The sequence below is a fragment of the Leptinotarsa decemlineata genome, unplaced genomic scaffold (genome assembly GCF_025532065.1).
Source record: "Leptinotarsa decemlineata unplaced genomic scaffold, Ldec_3_MD MMD2_P_RNA_scaffold_10, whole genome shotgun sequence".
Taxonomy (NCBI): Eukaryota; Metazoa; Arthropoda; class Insecta; order Coleoptera; family Chrysomelidae; genus Leptinotarsa; species Leptinotarsa decemlineata.
In genome coordinates, this window is record NW_027412524.1 from 247626 (window position 1) to 270065 (window position 22440).

At 37.4% G+C, this 22440-nt stretch overlaps 1 protein-coding gene and 1 long non-coding RNA gene across 3 annotated transcripts in view; both read left to right on the forward strand.

Moving 5' to 3' along the window:
* LOC111510307 (sodium channel protein Nach) overlaps window positions 1–22440 on the forward strand; it is a 260847-nt gene that overhangs the window by 143496 nt on the left and 94911 nt on the right. For both annotated transcript variants that reach the window (XM_074186568.1, XM_074186573.1), the window contains exon 2: window positions 15963–16169. In XM_074186568.1, coding sequence (XP_074042669.1) covers window positions 15963–16169 — 207 coding nt within the window. The remainder of the gene's footprint in view (window positions 1–15962; window positions 16170–22440) is intronic.
* Window positions 11841–14935, forward strand: LOC141487495 (uncharacterized). Its single transcript, XR_012468412.1, has 2 exons — window positions 11841–14437; window positions 14557–14935. It is a non-coding gene; the product is annotated as an uncharacterized lncRNA (long non-coding RNA).

Here is a 22440-nt window from a genome sequence, read left to right on the forward strand (position 1 = left end):
CAAGGAGTAATGTTCTGTGAAGTTTCTGAACGTTGACGCTTCGGTACACAACAAAGTTTGTCTAGGCTCTTTTACATGGGACTCTGATCCTGTATTATCGTAGTTCTCGTGGTTTTGTTCCTTGGCCAATTTCAATATCAATGCCCCTCTTGAGAAACATTTTTCAGATTTCAACGGATTCCTAAAAATATTAACGGAAATAATTAAAGGGTATGTAACATTAACCGTAAAATTGCAAAATTATTTCAGTGTAAAACTGTTGCAACTGCATTAATTAGCATATTATAATCACCCAATTCCCTAATATCCAAGTAATTTTCAAGTAAAGACTGTCACATGTGCAGATGTGATGATGTAGTTTATGTAAATTAGGGAGAAGATCGTCTCATTAGGCAGATAACACAAAACGGAAGAGCAGCAAAGTATGTAATTGCACATGGAACTATTTTGTCCAGAATATAATAGGTAAATATATACTCACATTTCCATAATAAAGAGTTTTAAGCAGCAAATGTAGCACTTTTTTTCAAAAAAACTATGTACATCAACAAATGTTACTCTCTTTCTCCGCAAAACCGGCCTTCCCCGACGAAGCTCAGAACACAACTGAAAATAGGTCGGTACTGCTCTCAATATAGACGCGATTTTGTAACATGAGGGTGTCGTCACAAGTACTGCCAGTGTTTGTTTGTGAAAATTGAGATTTGACACTTTTTCCTGTAAAACTAGACAATATTTTGATGAGATCGAACCAATAATATCGAACTCGCAATTTTCGCAGATGTGACACTCTTTTTCCGGGCCGACGATATGTTCAATTTTTTCCTTCTCAAAATGACTTGTATTCCCGAATACGACTTAGTGGAAAATGTTAATGAAGAGATGATGTATCGAACACTGAATTTTCAGTCCTTCAAAATACCGGGATCTTACAAAGAAACACCCCTTACACATTAGGTGTTCAATTTTTTCCTGCTTAAACTGACTTGTGTTCTCGAATATAATTTAGTGGAAAATGTAAATGAAGAGATGATATACGGAAAATTGAATTTTCAGTCCTCTAAAATGATGGTGTTATAGAAAAAAAATCCTATACGTCAAAAGAATATTGTTTTTTCTGTAAACTGAAAACTCTGAAAAATGTTAGTGAAGTTATGATTTGGAAAGAATAAAAATATTTTTTAGATATATTTTTGCCTACATTGTTGAAAATTTTACTATTTGGAATTGTTCAACAGTAAAATTATCAAGAATGTTTTTTATTTTGGCATTTACACGAGAACCGTAATATTGAGAGAAAAATTCAAGAGATCCCATTAAGGCAGTACAATTTTCTACATTTCAACAGAAAAAACATTTTGGTGTGCAACGTACTTACTGAGTTTTGTGTATTTCAATGTAATCTCACTTCGACCGAGTGCATCTTAGTAATATTTTTTAATGCGTAATGACAGTTCTGCTGAATGATTTGCTCTTGACTTGACTTGACTGAAATATTCAGGTCAAGTTGTGAATCGTGTTTCATCTATTTCACGCGTTGGTTGTGAAACTCTCAAGTCCATTTGTCGTTTCAAATTATTAATGTTGAGTTCATTGATTTCATTAATTATTTGCAATTTATATTTCACTTATTTCATTATTTTGTGGTTTGAAACCGCCGAGATTTAGTTTTATTCTCTTGGGGAAAATTATTTCATTAAATAACGAATATTTTATACGATTAAGAGGAACAACATTGAAAATCTTGTCAATCGAATGAAATATTTCAATAGTAATATTACTTATGATGAACTAGTCGTAATTGAATACAATGATGTTTTTTATGAGCATTTAGTTGCGCATGTTCACAAGAAATAATCAACAGAAACATTGAGAGAGGTGGATATCAGACGATTAAACGAAATTCTGGTAATATAAAAACGATGTTTGAAAGCGAAACAAACATAAAAAAATATTTTTTAGATGTGTATGGTATCGAAGCAAATAGAAACAAATCGCTGAAAGAAAATTCAGCAGTAGATAACAAAAGCGAATCTGAGCCCAAAATCTCACGTATTTTCTTACGGAGCAAAACTTTCTGCAATTTTCTTGATAAGCAAAAGTGGGGGAAAGAAACGTGTGACGTAATTGATACAGGATGGAATGAGTATCGAAGGGATTCAAAGAGCGTGGGTCTCCTTGGGTCTCCGTCCTACAACTCGGCGGGCCCCTCTTATTACTCTGCCACACGCATTGAACCCTCTTGTCACGTAACAGTCACGTAGTCCTAATTGAAAATATTTTATTGGTATGATAATCTAACCCAGAATAAAAATGAAATGTATCGGAAGATTGTGCTTTCCACGTAAGACAATCGTTGAAGAGTGTGGTAATTGGTGAGCTTCGCAATATTGACTATATATCTTTCAAAAATGAACTACGCCAAAAACCAATAACGAAGCCTGTTGACGCTATATTGTGTAGAAGAACAAGTATTACGGGTTTATTGAATTGGTTGTGAAAATCTCACGAAGTTTTTTCAATAAAGGTTTTCAAAACATATGAATCATTAGGTATTGATTGTACAAAACCGCGTTTAAGTGATATGCGACTCAAAAACTCCTCATACTCGTCAGTTTCTCATTTCAAATTTGGTCTAATTGCAGGGTATAGGTTTAGTGATTACTTCAGTTTCGTGGGGTGATTATTTCAGGTACCTTATAAAAAACTTTGAATAAACATAGTGTTTTATCACTTTTCTCGAATAGTAGGGATGCTGAAGTTGTAATGGAAAAACAGTTCTGTATTACCTGCACAAGGCATTTTGGCGATTGTGATAAAACCTGGTAAAGTTGTCTGATTGATATATGTGGTGAAAAACAATATTCACCACCAGTTTTATGCAATTATGTTATCAATATCAAAATCGTAATCGATACAGGATGGAATGAGTATCGAAGAGATTCAAAGAGCGTGGGTCCCCTTGGGTCTCCGCCCTACAACTCGGCGGTCCCCTCTTATTACTCTGCCACCCGCATTGGGCCCCTTGTCACGTACCAGTCACGTAGTCCTAATTGAAAAAAGTTTATCGGTATGAAAATCGAACCCAGGACATCGGCGTGCTAGACTTTGTTCACAACCTCGACATCAACGTGGAATACTGGAAGTAATTGCGAATTGTTATCGAGATGAAAGTAAAAATAACGACTCTGATGATGGAGATGAGGATTTCGAATACGGCATGGTAACTGATTAAACAAAATAAAAAGAAGTCAGCTCATCAAAAAATTATTAAAATAATCTTCGGAGCAGATTCAGACTCCGAATCTGAAGAAAACACGGAGCCAGATGGGACTGGAGGAGAAGAAGAAGAAATGAAAGAATCTAGAGATCAAGAAGAAGAAGATGAAGCAGAAGAGGAAGAAGAGCAAAAAATCAAAAACCTCCCGAGTAACAAAGGAAAAAGAATAGCACGTTCACTTCCAAACGTAGGCAAGTACTTCAAAAACTTTCCCTCCCCCTCATGAACTGACTTACTTTTTTCCACAATGATCAACACAATATTCCGGATCGAATGAGCCTAAACACTCAATTTCACTGAAAGTATGTCCATTTAACACGAATCTAAACTTAAAGCCCAGACCAATTGATACAAATGTAAGTAGGGGAACAGAAGGTAAACGGACCCTGCAAGTAGAACGGACCAGACTAATAACTTACGAACTGTTAACGCCATCTATTATCGACTTACGTCAACTTGATAGTCGCCTTCCACTTAGAGTTGGTCAGTGTCGTTGAGGCGGCCGTGCAGGGGCACATGTTTTCATCAAGGTAAGTTAATTTTTACGTATTTTGATGTACAAACAGCAAATTTTGATCATTGATCATTGTATGATATATTGTTTGTTTCTCCTCCATCTTAATCTCAAAATAATTTATTGTTTACATGCCTACCAAAAAGGCAAAACGGAACGAGCAAAATGGACCACGTGGTCCGTTTTACCTTCGATGCAATTGGTTTGTGATTATACATACATGATTTGATATTCAAAATAGGTATTTCAGATGGTTAACAACAGCAGCGAACACTGATATCGAGATGCCAGAAGCAACGTCAAGAGATAACGAATCAGGACCATCGATGATTCAACTCGAAAAAGTGCTCATCGATGAACCTGAGTCATCAGTAACTGCCGATCATGCAGATAACCATTGTTATCAATGACTGATAATGATTTGAACACCAGCCATCAGCATCGAGTGATCAGAGCATTTCTCAAAATAAAGATCTAACCAGCAATCATGAGCAACAGCCATCTACGAGTCCATCCTTTTCTATTGCTCCAAAAGATATCATGTCCATCCCTTAACGGACTAGACCTAATATTAAGCGAGGAAATACAGTCGAAACAACATCATCACCCTATCGCGAAGAATTTGAAGCTACTAAAAAAGCACAGGAAACGAAAGAAAACGCAAAGAAGGTAAAACAGAATATTTTCACTGGAAAGAAGGGGATAGGCAAACAAACAAACACACATAAAAAAAACGAAAGGAGAAATCTACAAAGAAGAACTCTTAAAACAAAAGCAAAGACTCATCTAGCGAAGATGAAGGAGACGTAAGTTGTTTCTATTGCTCTTATTTATATTCTGAATCAACAGAAGGCTCGGTACAGTGCCCCGCATGTTCTTTATGGGCACACTGTAGTTGTGCCGGTGTCGAAGATAATGATGAAAATGTTAGATTCGTTTGCAAAAGGTGTGCAGTTGAATGAATGGTAGAAATTTTGTTTTCGTTCTTATGTTGTCATAGGTCCATTTTGCCTTCATGACTGGTTCATTTTACCTTCACGTGTAGGCACGTGTAGGCAGTTGTCGGTTGATTGGTCAAACCACCAACACTGACATAAAAACTTGTCAAGTTGACTTGGGTGTCACACCAATAGGTGGTTCCACTTATGTTTCGCTTGCGTTTACGCAGCTATTTTCATCAAGTACTTTTCTGGTTTTTCACATTTTGTCTTGACATATCGATATGTGACGTTAGCTGTCAAACTGACAATCACAATTTTTTTCGCTGCGAATTAATCGTTATTTTCCCAGTGTTTCTGGTTGATGATCAGCCATAAAACTAGTGCTTATATCTCGTAATAGTGTAGTGCGTTAGTTATTGTGTGCAAGTACCCTCCGAATTTATGGTGAGTACGTTCTGATCTATCATCTTGCGAGACTGTTCATTATATCGATCGCCCTTGGAATTATACAGGAAGTGAGTTATTAGTAGCAGTATGGAGGAACTGCTCGACAACTTGATGGCCAGGGATAGGGGTGAAGTGATTACCCTTATGGGTTTATTACTTGACCGCCTAGGCCTGAGCCCATCAGAGTTGTTAAAAGGCAGACCCGGGGCGGTAGTTCGGACGCCCTCTGACCCCCCAACAGGGGTCAAAGAGCTTCTTGAGCGTCCGCCACGGACAGTATCCCTCATAGATACTTCTGACTGTGCCACTCCATCTGCACAGCCTGTTTCAATACAAGTAGACGTAAATAAGCCGCAGGAACCGGCTAACAAAAAGAGAAGACTTCCAGAGGAGTTTCCTCCCCTCCCGACTAAACCAGCCGTCCCGGCACCGGCACGAAACCCAAAAGGGTAGTAAGAAAAACAAAGCTTCGAGACGAAGCCACAAATAGCACTTCAGAGTCGGAACTTTCCACTACTGGGTCAAATTAGCTACCCTACACAAAATTAGCTATACAAAAGCGGTGAACTTGGCTGACGGTATTAAGGTCCAGCCTTCCACTATCGAAGACTACAGGAAAATGTCCAAACTCCTGGTGGGGAAAAAAATCCCCCACCACACGTACACCCTTCCTGAAGACAGACAAATTATTGCTGTCTTCAGAGGAATACCAGAACATTTGGAAACCGCTGACATCGAGGATGCCTTGATGGAGAAGGGTTTTCAGCCAACATCTGTCTCCAGGATGATGCGCGGGGATCGCCCACTTCCTCTGGTTTTGGTTCAAGTGAGCCAAAACCAGAAACATATATACGATGGACGTGAACTCCTTAACGTTAAAGTTAAGGTTGAGCCCCGACATCAGAGGACACTGGTAGGGCAGTGTCACCTATGTCAGCGGTTTGGACATAGCCAGAGGAACTGCTTAGCCATTCCCATTTGTGTTAAGTGCGCCGGCAGACACCTTTCAGGTGAATGTAAAAAACCAAGAGCTGAACCTCCGAAATGCAATAATTGCAAGGGGGTGCATACTGCGAACTACCGGGGTTGTCCTGAGTTCCCCAAGGTTCGCAGGAGGACCAAGGTGGCCGCAAATGCCCCCCAAAATGCATCTACACCTGGGAGACGTCCTGCTGGTGCATCTAGCACGTGCCCGGGGATGAGCTATGCAGGAGCGGCAAAGAGCGGCAACACCTCCACTAAGCCGACTGCAGCATTCAACAGTCCTAGTTCGTCGAAAGTTAATGACATCTGCTCCATATATCCAATAAAAAACTTGACTTCGAAAATTTCCTAATCGCGCAAAACATTGATGTCGCACTTGTGCAGGAAACCCACCTGCACAATGAACCTTTTGGCATCCCAAATTACCGTTTCTACCATAGAGAACGAGTTGGACGTGCTGGAGGAGGAGTTGGCATTTTTGTCAAACGTAATCTTCCTCACGTACAATTCGGCAGTGACTCGGATCAGTAACACGGCACGGAAGCCGTGGGCGTTGAACTCCAACTGAGAAGAGGTCGTCATAGACTAATCTCAGTTTATAACCCTTCGCGGAATCGTCTACTCCCAGAATCACTGGATGAACTGCTGTTGTCGACAGATACCCCCACAATTGCTGCTGGTGACTTCAACGCCAAGCACAATCTGTGGAGCAGAATCACCAATGCGAACGGCCGAGCGCTCCATGCGCATGCTGACAGGCAAGAGTATCGAGTGATGGGTCCAGGTGAGCTTACGTTCCACCGTGGGGATAACAGACCTGATGTGCTTGATATCGCACTACTCAGGAACGTCTCCATGTCCTGCGAAGTGTACACTTTGTCAGAATTAGACTCAGATCATAATCCAGTCATCCTGATGCTGGGTGATGATCCCCCTCCTCAGGACTATCGCATGAGATCATTCACGGATTGGGAAGCCTTCAAGGCTCATCTAGTGGAGACACCTGCAGACCGCGAGGCACTTCAAACTCGCAACGGTCTCGACGCGGCAGTGGCAGATTTTGAACTGTCTGTGAACAACGCTTTCCGCGCAGCCACAACTAGGACAGAGTGTCCTCTGCGAAACTATAATGAGTTTCCTCCCAGGATAAAGAATCTTATCCGGGAGAGGAACCGACTCAGACGAGTTTATCAGCGACCCTCTATCCTGGGGACGAGGCTGCTGCTAGCAGGATGGCCAACCAAGTTAAACAGGCCATCATTGACTATAGAAACGAGAGGTGGAGTGAGTATTTGGAATCTCTTGAACCTGGGGATGATGAGCTATGGCGAGTCACCCGCGGGCTTGAGAAGAGGAAAACTGCTCCCTCCTCTCTTCATGGACAGCGCGGCATCTGCTACTCCCCCGCAGAGAAGGCGTTGGCCTTTGCAGATACAATGGAAACTCAGTTTCAACTTAACGTTGATCCGGATGATGATATTGACCGTGATATCCGGCTGGAACTGAGAGTTCAGCGTATCCTCAGGAAGAATGATGACGATGTGATCCGTTCAGCTTCGGAGGAAGAACTGAGGGGGTACATTAGAGCCTCCAAACCCAAGAAGGCTCCGGGAATTGATTCAATCAACAATAGGTTGCTGATGCAGCTCCCGGAGAACTTTATCAGATATCTGTTGGACATCATAAACAGCTCAATCGTCCTCAGATACTTCCCCCGAAGATGGAAGCATGCCGTAGCTACCATGATTCCGAAACAGGGCCAGAACCCGCTGTTTCCCCAGAATCATCGTCCAATTAGTCTGCTTTGCTCAACGGCTAAGCTGGCTGAACGTGTTGTGCTACAAAGGTTAACTGAAGAAGTTGAAGACCGAAATGTTCTGCCTGATGAACAATTCGGTTTCAGGAGGGCACACTCCACCGAGCTGCAGGCCTTGAGACTGGTCGAAAACTCCATCTCAGAGCTAAATAATAGGAAGACAGTCCATCTTGTCCTCCTGGACATTTCAAAAGCCTTCGACCGAGTATGGCACAAAGGCTTATTACACAAAATGCTCGATTTCGACCTGCCTCGGGGCCTGATCCGGTGGATTAGGTCCTTTCTGAAGGGCAGATCATTTCAGGTCCGAGTTGAAGGAACCCTGTCTCCCGTCAGGGAAATCCAACCTGGAGTGCCTCAAGGAGCTGTGCTGTCTCCACTATTGTACAGCGTGAGCGACCTTCCGAGGTTCGATCACTTGAAAGTTTCCCTATACGCCGATGATACGGCTCTCCTCGCTTCTTCCATGGGACTGGGGTTGGCGGTCGTCTACATGCAACGCGCATTGGACGACCTCGAACGCTGGTACCTGGAATGGAAGATTCGAGTGAATCCAGAAAAAACTCAGGCCATAGATTTGGGGAGGCGCAACGTTTCTCCAGATACAAGAGTCACGATTTCAGGCAGGGAGATCGAATGGCAAACGCGAGTCAAATACCTAGGTCTTTGCCGACTCACCTGGGTAAATCACGTTGATTACATCAAGGACAGAGTACAAATGAGGAAATGAGGATAGCCAAACTCTATCCTCTGATCAACCGAAAGTCCAAGCTTAATCTTAGGAATAAGATTTTACTATATAACACGATGTTCAAGCCTGTCATTATGTATGCTTCAGGCGCTTGGGGACAATCCGCTTCGACAAACCTCTCCATTCTGGAGAGATTGCATAACAAACTTCTCAGGATGCTGGTGAATGCTCCATGGTTCGTGCGGAATGAAGCCATCCGCAGAGATTTGAAGCTGTTAACTATACAGCAGTTCATTCAGTTGAGGAATCAGAGAGTTTTCGAGTCAGCGGAAACTCATGATATATATATATATATATATATATATATATATATATATATATATATATATATATATATATATATATATATATTAAATTGAGAAAGGTTAATTCAGTCAAACTGCTGGAAAATAATTCCATAAAAATCAAAATATGAATAGATATTGATTTCAATTTAAGAGCCACCGGTAGACAGCTGTTTCAGCCCATTGGGCTGTGATTGTCAGTTTGACAGCTAACGTCACATAGCGATATGTCAAGACAAAATGTGAAAAACCAGAAAAGTACTTGATAAAAATAGTTGCGTAAACGCAAGCGGAACATAAGTGGAACCACCTATTGGTGTGACACCCAAGTCAACTTGACAAGTTTTTATGTTAGTGTTGGTGGTTTGACCAATCAACCGACAACTGCTTACACGTGCCTACACGTGAAGGTAAAATGAACCAGTCATGAAGGCAAAATGGACCTATGACAACATAAGAACGAAAACAAAATTTCTACAATGTACGTCTCCTTCATCTTCGCTAGATGAGTCTTTGCTTTTGTTTTTAGAGTTCTTCTTTGTAGATTTCTCCTTTCCTTTTTTTGTGTGTTTGTTTGTTTCCCTATCCCTATTCCCTTTCCAGTGAAAATATTCTGTTTTACCTTCTTTGCGTTTTCTTTCGTTTCCTGTGCTTTTTTAGTAGCTTCAAATTCTTCGCGATAGGGTGATGATGTTATTTCGACTGTATTTCGACTAATATTAGGTCTAGTCCGTTTATGGATGGACATGATATCTCTTGGAGCAATAGAAAAGGATAAACTCGTAGATGACTGTTGCTCATCATTGCTGGTTCGATCTTCCTTTTGGGAAATGCTCTGATCACTTGATGCTGATGGCTGGTGTTCAAATCTTTATCAGTCATTGATAACAATGGTTATCTGCATGATCGGCAGTTACTGATGATTCAGGTTCGTCGATGATGAGCGTTTTTTCGGGTTGAATCATCGATGGTCCTGATTTGTTATCTCTTGACGTTGCTTTTGGCATCTCGATATCAGTGGTCGCTGCTGTTGTTAACCATCTGAAATACCTATTTTGAATATCAAATTATGTATGTATAATCACAAACCAATTGCATCGAAGGTAAAACGGACCACGTGGTCCAATTTGCCCGTTCCGTTTTGCCTTTTTGGTAGGCATGTAAACAATAAATTATTTTGAGGTTGAGATTGAGGAGAATCTTGTTTATTTGATGTTAAAACTAAGTAAAAACAAACAATATATCATACAATGATCAATGATCAAAATTTGCTGTTTTTACATCAAAATACGTAAAAATTAACTTACCTTGATAAAAACATGTGCCCATGCACGGCCGCCTCAACGACACTGACCAACTCTACGTGAAAGGCGACTATCAAGTTGACGTAAGTCGATAATAGATGTCGTTAACAGTTTGGAAGTTATTAGTCTGGTCCGTTCTACCTGCAGGGTCCGTTTACCTTCCGTTCCCCTACTTACATTTGTATCAATTGGTCTGGGCTTTAAGTTTAGATTCGTGTTAAATGGACATACTCTCAGTGAAATTGAGTGTTTAGGCTCATTCAATCCGGAATATTGTCAAGATCATTGTGAAAAAAAGTAAGTTAGTTCATAAGGGGGAGGGGAAGTTTTTGAAGTACTTGCAATATCTACGTTTGGAAGTGAACGTGCTATTCTTTTTCCTTTGTTACTCAAGGGGTTTTCGATTTTTTGCTCTACTTTCTCTTCTGCTTGATATTCTTCTTCTTGATCTCTAGATTCTTTCATTTCCTCTTCTTCTTCTTCTCCTCCAGTCTCATCTGGCTTCGTGTTTTCTTCAGATTCGGAGTCTGAATCTGCTCCAAAGATTATTATAATAATTGTTTGATGAGCTGACTTCTTTTTATTTTGTTAATCAGTTACCATGCCGTATTCGAAATCCTCATCTCCATCATCAGAGTCATTATTTTTACTTTCATCTGGATAACAAACTTGCTCTGAAGTTCAATATCCGAATTCGCATTATTTACTGAGCTGTAAGCCTGAAAAGTTAAAAAATCCGAAGAAATCGTTAATTTTCATAAACAAATGCCTAAAACAACAAATTAACATCAACTGAAATATATATGCAAGATGACATTTGGAAGATAATTCAATAATCTACAAAAATGACCTGAAGATTTATTGGCGTATCTCTCATAGTTTAAAAGTTATATAAGCATTGAAGTCAACAAATGGATCAGCTGCTGCAACTTTTGCAGCACGTGTATTGTCAAATTTGAATAAATGATGGAAAAAAATCCGTATTTTTATGCTCGTGGCTGTTTTTGTAATTTTTATAACTTACAAGAAAAAATAAAGCTGAGTTGACAATTTGCTTACAACAAATTGTTAACTTGATAAACAATGAAATTGTTAACTTGATAAACAATGAAATTGTTAATGATTTTTTTCGAGAAGAAAAAATGTCTTAACTAATAATGTAAACAGAAGATATACAAAAAACCATTATAAACAATTGAATATTGTTATTCAGAAAAAATTTTTTTCAATCATAATTGTCGGTTCTCTATGAAGTTGTAATTTTTTTTTTTTGAAATAGTCCAATTGAAATAGTCCATTTGTTTATGAACAAATCATGAACAAATTCATTTGTTTCAGTTTATAAATGTCTTTTATTGACATAAAAACGATAAAATAATGATAAATGAAGAAAACATTTTTTTACAACATTATTGTGTTTTCTCTTTTTTTGTTTACTTAAAAAAATTATTTCAAATGAAGTATTGAAATTTTCAGAACTTTCATCATCCAATCTTCTTTTGTATGTATCTGAGAAGAACTCCACAAATCGAAAAAAATTTACGGTGATTATTTAAATATTTATTTTACTTTGAAAGATGAAGGACGCTTTAGAAGATTTTGTTAATTAACAATCGTCTAGATTATTGAAAAATCAACTTTAATGAAAAATTCCAACGGGAATCAGTTCTCTATGTTGTTCAGATTATATCATAAATTTTTTAAATTTTTCTATTCACTTTAACTACCTTAAAAAATTATTTTTCAAGTTACGTACTCGCTTAGAGGCCGTGCGCACAACCTAAAAAATGTCGCGCGGACGGCTATTTTCAGCGTTAAATTATTATTATAAATGATGGAGATACCGTTTCGGGAGTCAAAATTTTTTTTTAGTAAATTTCCTCCTCTTCAAGGATATTTTTTTCAAAATTAGAAAATATTTATAGTTTACGAACTATAAACAACAAAACCGAACACTGCTTTTTAGGGTCTTTAATTGTTTATAACTTTTAAAATTTTTATGAACTGATTTACTTTTTTTTCACAATAATCTAGACAATACTTTACTAAAAGTATGCCCATCGAATCTAAACTTAAAGCCCAGACTAAATGGTTGATTACAATTGATACCAATGGTGTCACCTCACAAACCACAAGAGGAGACTAAATCATCTGTCGGTAACAAATAAGACAGATGGGTATCCGCGGCTAAGCTAAACAGTGGAGACGGGAGTGGGTTAAACAACTTAGCAAATTTCAAATAGATCTTAATGGGCGCCAGGTAAATTTAATCCTCCAGATACCCTAAGTAACTCACAATATCAATAACTTACCAATTAATATTGGAAATAAAAGATAAAGATCCCCAATATGATTCATTCAGTAATCCTAACTTACATGGATTAACCGACAACGCTTCTAAGACAACAATGCAATATTCACACTACTACGCGATGTTCACATGTCAATACAAGAGCGCGGTGTATATAACCACGAATTCAATCAGCCATAAATTACAGTAGTAACGACGCTCAAAAAAACTACAATACGTCGAGTAAAACTACCACGAAAATTGAGTAGGTGAAATCGTAAATACTAGTATCGGAAGGTAAGACAAACTCGTTTGCGTCGCGTGAGCTCAGGCGTAGGCGAATCGGTGTCAACTAGCAATCGTGAAAGGAAGAAAATACCTCAATTTCCGTTTCACAAATGCATCACTATATCAATCAGGCATAAATAAACAAACACTATATCAAACAGGTATCAATAAACAGAAGGGCAAACAATCATTTAAATAACTCAGTATAGCACAAATATTCAAATAAATCAATTATAACTTGCGTGCTCCTTTCGGGCCACCCGGTATATGGTGTTAGGCTACCCCGTGGTCCGACGGAAGTGGATCACCCTGTAGTACGGCGGAGATGGATCACCCTGTAGCACCACCAAGATAGATCACCCTGTAGGGCACGACAAGCTGGACCAGTAATGGATCACCAAATAAGACCCAAGAAGAAAATAGGAAAAAAAACCCTTAAAGAAGAAAAAAACCCTGCGGAAGAAAATTCTCAATCAGAATCAGATAAAAACAAGGTGAGATTCAACCCCCATTCAATAGGGACTATTTGACTAATCAATACCCCTGGTATATTGGGTGCCCTGTATAACCATATAACCCGTAAAAAAATCAAGAAAATTGAATGAGTGTTGAAACCTCTCTTCAATACTAATATTCAGTTGAGATATAACGATGGAATCAGAAATTACTAAAATCATCAAAAACACATTTAATGGTAAAATTCTTACCCTGGCCAAGGGGTTTTCTATACGTTTCTTCGTGTGCGGTGCTCTGCACGGAAGTCCTACTGGGACTTGATGAGTGACTAAGGGCCTTCTGATTCTTATGAATCTAGAGACGAGAAACGAAGGTTGTAGAATTGAAGAGGTGATATCATAGCTAAGACCACATGAGAGATGCGACAGTGATTCAGACATACCTAATTTCGGAAATCCTTCCACCTGGCACGAGTTCGGTAACCACCACAAATCCTCAAAAGAGATTAAGTTTCAGACTGCAAATATCCACACCAAAATGACCAATCAGTCTTCCACTATACAATCCTGACTTGTAGAAATAATCCCCGTGAAGGATGGCACAAATACAACCATATATATCCTACAATCAGTCTGATGGTACGCTTGAACTCCGAACCAAGCTATTCGAAGGCCAACTTCCGAATACTAAGAGACTGCCATATCTGACAGCTAACCAGTTGTTGCCACAGTGCGTCCAACCTACACTACAAGCACCAAGGGGCGCTGTGCACAACATCATAAATCTATCAATTCCTCCACAGCCACTTGAGACAATATCAACAAGTCCATGACCCATCAAAACTCCTTCTCAAAGCAATGCAACCCTAAAACAACCCTTGACAACTTGAGTAATCGATCAATCCCTCACCCTGTAGAACTAGTTCGGTGTAAGTCGACGGAACGACACTACGAAAGTTCGGCGGATGTCAACCAACAGCTGTCTCTTAACCTTGTAATAGAATGTTTACAAAAATATTCACTCCAACCTATTTTCAACTATTTACCAATCCTTATTTATGCGATGGAATAGAAACATATAAGGTAAGTCGTCACATTTTTCCCATTCAGTACGAATATTTGAACATTCATATTATGCAGAATATTTACCGAAAATATCAAACAGTATTCAGAAACCAGAGCTAACTAATATTGTTTTTCAGGCGATATGGCTCTAATATGTAAGTAAACCTTCTGGAAGTGATGAATAACAATCTATGCAAGAAATATTCTTGGGAAGGTATAGAGAATAAGGCAGACAACGGCTGAAAAATGATAGGCGAAGTAAACTGAGAAACAAACAATAACAACTATTTCAACCTAGCGAGGAATTTTCGGATCTCCAACGTCGATTGGCAAGAGGAGAATGTGTAAGTACTGGTCAAAGCAGTTAGTCAGGGAGCATACATATATTCTTGTACATTTCAGGTATAGTTTTCTATGGAACGGAAGATTCCCATTACTATGATGTTAAATGAATAAAATCTACTTGTAACTTAATTACATTGTTAATATCCTTTGAATAAAGATCTTAAAAGGTAACGTAGTGTTTTGAAAGGTCACATAAGAGCAGTTTGATCTAGTGCTAAATTGAAACGTAACAATGGTTGTGAAATTAAAGACACAACAAAATGTCATGTATTCGGATGGGAAATTACTAATTCAACTCAATCTATTCCATTTGTTGTTTTTGTTTTGGCATCAGCGACGTTCGAGAAAAATATGTTGTCATAGGCAGATTCGAATTCAAGACCTGCTGGCAAACTATTGCTGTGCCATTTCACGACTTGTATTAGCTGTAATTTTTTATAATACTTTAGATCAGTTGAGTATGTTGAATTTCTCACTTCAAAGAATGGTTGAGTTTTGAATAAGTGATCTATTATATTTTTTCTGGTTTTATCGCTTTTGATGAAGAGCTGAATGGAAAATTCAGCTCAATTAAAGTCTCCATCGACTTTTACATTGATTTTTGAAAATGTTCAATTTCATCCACAAAACTTTATCTTTAACTATCATATTGCTAATTTTACATTTTAGAATTATAGTCATTAGGAATGAGGTGAGGTATTAATTGGTGCGAAACTATTCTTTTGATATTGTTGTTACTATAAGTTTTCGGAAATACAGATCATCAGTTGAAACGGAAGTTATCAAAGTGGATTCATTTATTTCTGTGTGACTTGTTAATTCATCGATTCATCAGAGGTTTTCCATCATTAATCACATGTTCGAATTTTCGGACCAAACGACTACAAGATTCAAAACATAACCGAGGTTCGATCTCGAGCGACGTAATTTTTTCAGGAGGACCAACGCATCCGCAATCGTATGTGCATTCTTGGCTCAAAACCATATACGGACTCTAGACCACCTCAAGACCACCTCAGATAACTTCGAAGTGACCTATAATCCGCATAACACCCTCTAATACTCTAGTATATGGTTCCATAAGAAAGATGATAATATTCTTATGAATTTTGAAATGTTTTTGTTAGAAAAATACAAAAATACATTATGATATCAAATTTCTTCATGAACATCATCCAATTATTATAATTGTTCACAGAGTATTCTGGATCATTGTTGTGATTTGTGGATTATGTTGTGCGACCTATATGACAGTTTTGTTCTGGGAAAGATACATTAGTAATCCAACTCGAACAACTATTTTGACTTCTTATGCTCCCGTAACAACAATACCCTTTCCAGCTGTGACTATCTGCAACATCAACAGAATAATGGTTTCAAAGGTTGAAAAGTTTATGAATAATTTGTAAGTAAACAATGATTATTTTTTGTTTGAATATCATGACCTTTTTATCCTTTCAGTGGTAGACATATAATGACATTTGATGACACATATAATTGACGGTCAATTAATTGTATGCTGGGTTTTATGAGTAGATGAACAAAGAGACCACGAGACCACTTCAAGGTCGAGCGTCGCTGGTAAGTATTTCAGAGAGAAACTTCAGTGAGTGGAAGAGATGTATCGTAGCGATTCAAGCATGGAACTCGGTCTCCTTGGGACTCCGCATCACCCCTCGGCCCCCTTGTCTCGTTCCAGTCACGTGAATTTAATTAAAAAAGTTTAATTCGAACCTGGATCGTTCGCGCGGTAGACATAGTCCTTGGCCTCTACATCAACGTAAGATATTGAAAGTAACTGCGAATGTTGGGTATTTATAGCGTTAGTTTTGTCGTGACCGAAATTGAATCATTCATTATATTTGACAGCATTTTTTTTAATTTCCGTAGACTGTAACCATCATTATCATGTTGAAGATAGGAAAATATACTTAGATTTATCAATATTTGAAATACGTCGTTTGGAACCCCCCATAACCCTTCTTTCTCGAAATTTGGCAAAAATAATGCTGAGTCGTATTGTAGAGTTAACGTTCGAAATTGGGGAAAGTGAAGTATTCAACAGTTTGGGTGCGTTTTCGACCAGTTTACGTGCCTTTATTCGTTATCGCTTCGTCGTTATTGTCGTTTTTTTTTTTCTATTTCAATATGACAGTCATTTATCACTTGACGCGTTTCGCTAACCAAGTAAGCATCACCAGGAAATGACTTAAGTCCATGCTTTGTCATATGAAGGTTCGTTTTGCGAATTTTCAGACTCTTGAACGGAACCTTTTGGAACACTCAACCTAACTTCTGTTAAAGAGTAGTGTCGGTCAGCTAATCAGAATGGAGAAATCAAATATCGCTCGATTGATTGTGCTAGAACTGAAGAATGTGGGTCGAATAATGATAATAATAGTGATAAAACATTAAAACCTTGAAAGTGACGTAGTCAGCATGGGAGGTGGTGGCGTGTGTGAAGATTTGTGGAAATTAATGAGTTATTACAAAAAATAATGACTCAACTGTCAGAAGGGCACTAAATTGTATATTCACTAATAATGATCGGATCGTCGCGTACAGCACGTCAAATGAAAGGATAAGGGATGCAGAATTAATCAACAGAGAGAAAGCAAAGATGACGCAACATGTCAGAAAGGCACTAAGCCAAATCTTCGTTAATGATAGTTGAATCTCAACGTGCAGCACATCAAATGGAAGGGAAACGAATACAGAATGTATCGACAGAAAGAAAAAAACAAAGATGGCGTAACGAATATGATATCGAACGCCTAATATGAAATAGCAAAGGAAAAATTGCAAATTCAACAAAAATCGTTGAACAAACTTGGAATTAAAACTATAAGTTTATTCCAATTGCAGAAGCTTGATTCAAAACGCAGAATTTATTGACAAAGAAACTGAAAAAATCATCGTATACTGAAACATAGATATATTTGGATTCCTTAGGGTGAGAAGGTTTCGAATCCATCAAAAAACGACCACTTCCGGTTTTCACTTCCGGTCGTTCGATTTCGATGATTTCGACATCAATGGATTCGATTACATGCCACGAAACATAATCAATCATTTTTTGAAGTCATAAGGACCGAATAACCCATTTTCATCATACTAGCAGCAACAGACCGATGTGGGTACCCATTTCAAATGATTTCATTTGTAGATTATGAAAAGTATAATATACAGCGTCTAATGTGAAATAGCATAGGATAAATTGCACATTCAAAGAAAATCATTGAACATACTCGGAATTTAAAGTTGTTGGATTATGAACAACTACGAGTGTAATTCAATTGCATAAGTTTGATTCAAAACTCAGAATTTGTTGAGAGAAAAATGAAAAAATCATCGTATACTGAAACATATGATATATTTGGATTCCTTAGGGTGAGGAGGTTTAGAATTCGTCAAAAACAGGTCACTTCCGGTTTTTACTTCCGGTCGTACGACTCCGATGACTTTGACATCAATGGATTCGTTTAGATGTCAAAAAACATAATTAATCATTATACGAAGCCAAAAGGACCTCATAACCTATTTTCGCTATACTAGTCGCAACAGGTCGAGGGGTACTAATTTCAAATTATTTCATTTGTAGACTATAAAAAATATAATATCGAGCGCCTAATGTGAAACATCATAGGAACGATTGCAAAGAAAATCATTGAAAAAACTTCGGATTGTCACGTACATCATGACAAATTGAAGAAGAAGAATTGCAGAATTCATTTATGAAGAAAAAACAAATATGGTGCAACATGTCAGAAGGCTACTAACCCACATCTTCATTAATAATTGTTGAATCTCAACTTGCAGCACATCAAATGAGAAAACGAATGGCGCAACATGTCAGAAGGGCACAAAGCCACATTTTCGTTAATAATTGTCGAATCGTCACGTACAGTACGTCAAATGAAAGGGAAGAAATGAAAAATTCATCGACAGAGAAAAAACAAAGATGGCGCAGTATGTCAGAGTGACACTAAGCAACATCTTCGTTAATGATAGTTGGATCTCAACGTGCAGCACACCAAATGAAAGGGAAACGAATGCAGAATTCATCAACAGAGAAAAAAACGAAGACGATGCCAAGAGGGCACAAAGTTGTATCTTCACCAATATTAGTCGCATCATCACATGTAGCACTTCAAATAAAATGGGATGAAAAGCAGAATTCATGTGTTTGTTGCGCCATTCAAATCCAAGGTGATATGTATCGATGTCAACGCTGAATAGGCATCTAACAAAGACTCTTTGATTTTTTTTTGTTTCATTTCAGAATATGTCATCACTAATTTTTATATTCATACCCAAGGTGAAATTGATCACTGCCAATGCCGAATCTGCATCCGGAGATATGCAGTTCTCAAAGCGATGAAACAAAGGCTCTTTGTTTCATTTTAAAATATGTCATCACTTATTTTACTATAAATACGTCATGCATGGCGAAATGAGTTAGTTGTATCCGTTGAAAGTGTTACCAGTGACAAGTGTACCGATTTCTATTTGAAAGTAAGTGTTTTAAGTTTGATTTTTTCCTCAGATGAATTTATTCAAATGTAATTTAATTGAAAGTTGGTGAGAATTGTTGAATCATTTGATCAAATTTTTTTTCGATATATATATATATATATATATATATATATATATATATATATATATATATATATATATATATATATATATATATATATATATATATATAAAATGAATAGATAAGTACTTTTTGATTATTCCCATATTGATTTCAATCTAAGAGCCACCGGTATACAGCTGTTAGCTGTTTCAGCCTATTGGGACAAAATGAGAAAAAACCAAGAGGTACTTGATGAAAATAGCTGCGTGGGTGTCAAAAATTTTCCATATATCTGTAACAGAAAGACGAAACTCAGATGCGGAACGCTTTCATCTACTAAAATTAAGTATGTGTCGGTAGTGTGTAACGAAGTTTTCCATTGAATTCACTGGTTGCGCCCTCTGGAGGATTTTTGTCGCGATACACCATAGAATAATAAATGAATATTGCCATATTTATTGTTTGAATACAAGGGGTCTGGAAATAGAAAAAACCAACGTTTCAACGCTTCGTAGTCGTGTTTGAAGCTCTATGGGTGATTTTTGACCAACATCCATTATCCATATTTTCTTTATTATCCCAATTGTATGATCACCAAACATTCAATATTATCGAGATTGCGCGAATTAAATGATTGGAACGAGAAAATAACTTTTTAAAAAGAATTTATTTTACAAACTAGAGACGACTGTCTCTTACGAGAGCTACAAACAGAATGATAATTAATATAATGTTAACTGGATGCTAACTGCATGTCGAGATAAGGGATTCCTGGAATATCTCTTACTCAGCTGAATCTCCGTGTGAATGGCCGTGTCGTGGGAACTATGACCACGTAACTCCTCCCTCCTTAGGCCGAAAAAATAATGGAATTATTTTGGCGGCTTGGAACCATATCTTCGTCATTGGAATTTTCTTCTTTTTGGGGTGTTTTGGAGCAACAACATCCCAGTATACGGGTTTTAATCCAATTTTTCTTAAAAGCTGCCAATATCAGGACAATTATTGTGATAGTAACTCCTGCGAAAACGCCAAAAATGGTAGTTTTATTTTCGGAGTTGTTAAATTTGTGGATTGGTTTCAATCGGTCCACTATATTGTTGATTTCGTAGAGTTCTTCAAAATTTAGTCTCGAGAAATTTTGTGTTTCATATATTGTTGACTTCTCGAAATTTTTCATTTCAATTTTAGGTAAGATCAGTGGCTTGCCTGTTCCTATTTTCACGTTGTTGGTGAAAATTTTGTTTCTCACTTCAATTTGGCAATTTTTCGGGATCTTGACTAGGGTGGGCGCTTTTATTTCCAAATATTGATCGGTTTTACACTTGGAAAATATTCTTTCGCTCTGTATCGGAATTACCAGGATTTCTTCTTGAGTGATTTGTTCGATAATCGACTCTGCCACATTGATTGGAAGAGGCTGACAATTATCGGCGACTTTGCCTTCGATCAGGTGGGATGTGCATTGGTCTTCGGAAAAGTAATCTTCTGGACAATAATACGTTTTCTCTAATACTGGGCATGGACTGTCTTCGAACTGGATATTGTGGTTTGCTCGTGCCAAATATGGGTATTTTGGGATAAAAATACTGTGATTTTGGATGATAGGATAAAGGTGGAAAAATGTAAGAACTTCGTTTCCGACAATAGGAACGTGTATTGCGAAAATTATTCTGTCATTCGAAAAAGTTACTTGTGCACCGAAAAATTGATAATATGTCAACATACTTTCAAATTTCGGGATTTTTGAATCAGAATAGATGTTGCTTAAATAATTTATTATTTCTTTCAGTTCAGAACTAGGTATTATTGAATTGTGTAAGGTATTTAACTTTGCAAATGTGATAGCATCTTCTAGATTATCGATAAAAGTAATCATATTTTGGCAGTCAAGGGTTATTTGTGAAACAATTCCTTGAAAACTAATGTAATTCGTCAGGTCGCCAATGGTTTTTTGAACTGCAACTTGAAATGTTTTTAGACTGTTTTCTAATTTTTCTTGATTTGAATTCAAAATTTGGATAGTTTTATTATAGTGATTGATTAATTTTTTGGAGAGAGAGATTTGCATGTTTACCTCATTAATCATATTTTCTTGGTTACGTTCTAATATAGCGATACTTTCGTCGTATCGTTTACCATCATCAGCATCAAGAGTACCGAATAACCAATTTTCGATTTTTCCAATAACATTTATCATACCTCTTTTAATACGGATATGGGGTTGGAGGTTTTCTAATTTCTTTTTTGTCATATCAATAAGATACTCGATTCTGACTAGCAGGCTGTATGCTAATCCATGATAGGAAATTGGGTTATTGATTGTTCCGTTATCAAAATTATTTTTGATTATTTGGAAGTAGTCGTCTAGTTTGTTTAATTGTTTTATTATAGAGCTAAGTTCTATGTAATATAAAAATGTATGTTTGCTGTATATAATTCTTGCATTTCCCAGCTGTATGGGAAGGATGGGGTTGGTTATAGGGGTTATTTGAATATCGTCACTTTGGACTCGGAGCACGTGAAGTAGAAGGTATAGCGGTATCAACACGTGTATCTTCATGTTCTTTTACTCCCTGTAACAAAAGTTTTTTTGAAATTTTTGGTTTTCTGGCTATTGTTTTATGGTAGGTGCCTTTATTTGTTTTAAGTTTTATATCGGTCTCTTCAATAATTTCAGTTTTCTTAAATTTCGGTCGATCTTTATTTCGCGCCTTTGTTCTAATATACGCAACTTGTTGATTTGCAAACTCTGGGGGTTCATTTCGTTGGGTATTTCTGTTTTCAATGACTTTTTCTTTAGTAATTTGGTTGGAATTTTGAATAGATTGATACAGTTTTTTGACATTTTCTTTGTGTTTTTGAACGTAATCGGAAACAATTATACGATCATTTAAATCAAATGGGTCTGTGTTATTAATATGACCTTTAATAACTTCGAAAGGTGTAAATTTGGTAACACTATGTATTGAATTATTATAGCCAAGGACAGCTCTTTTCATCAGCTGTTCAGGTGTGAACGATTTTCCTTCTTCCTTTAAGCATCGATAATGCTCAATCAGTGTTGAATGAAATCTTTCAACTGGTGAATTAGAAT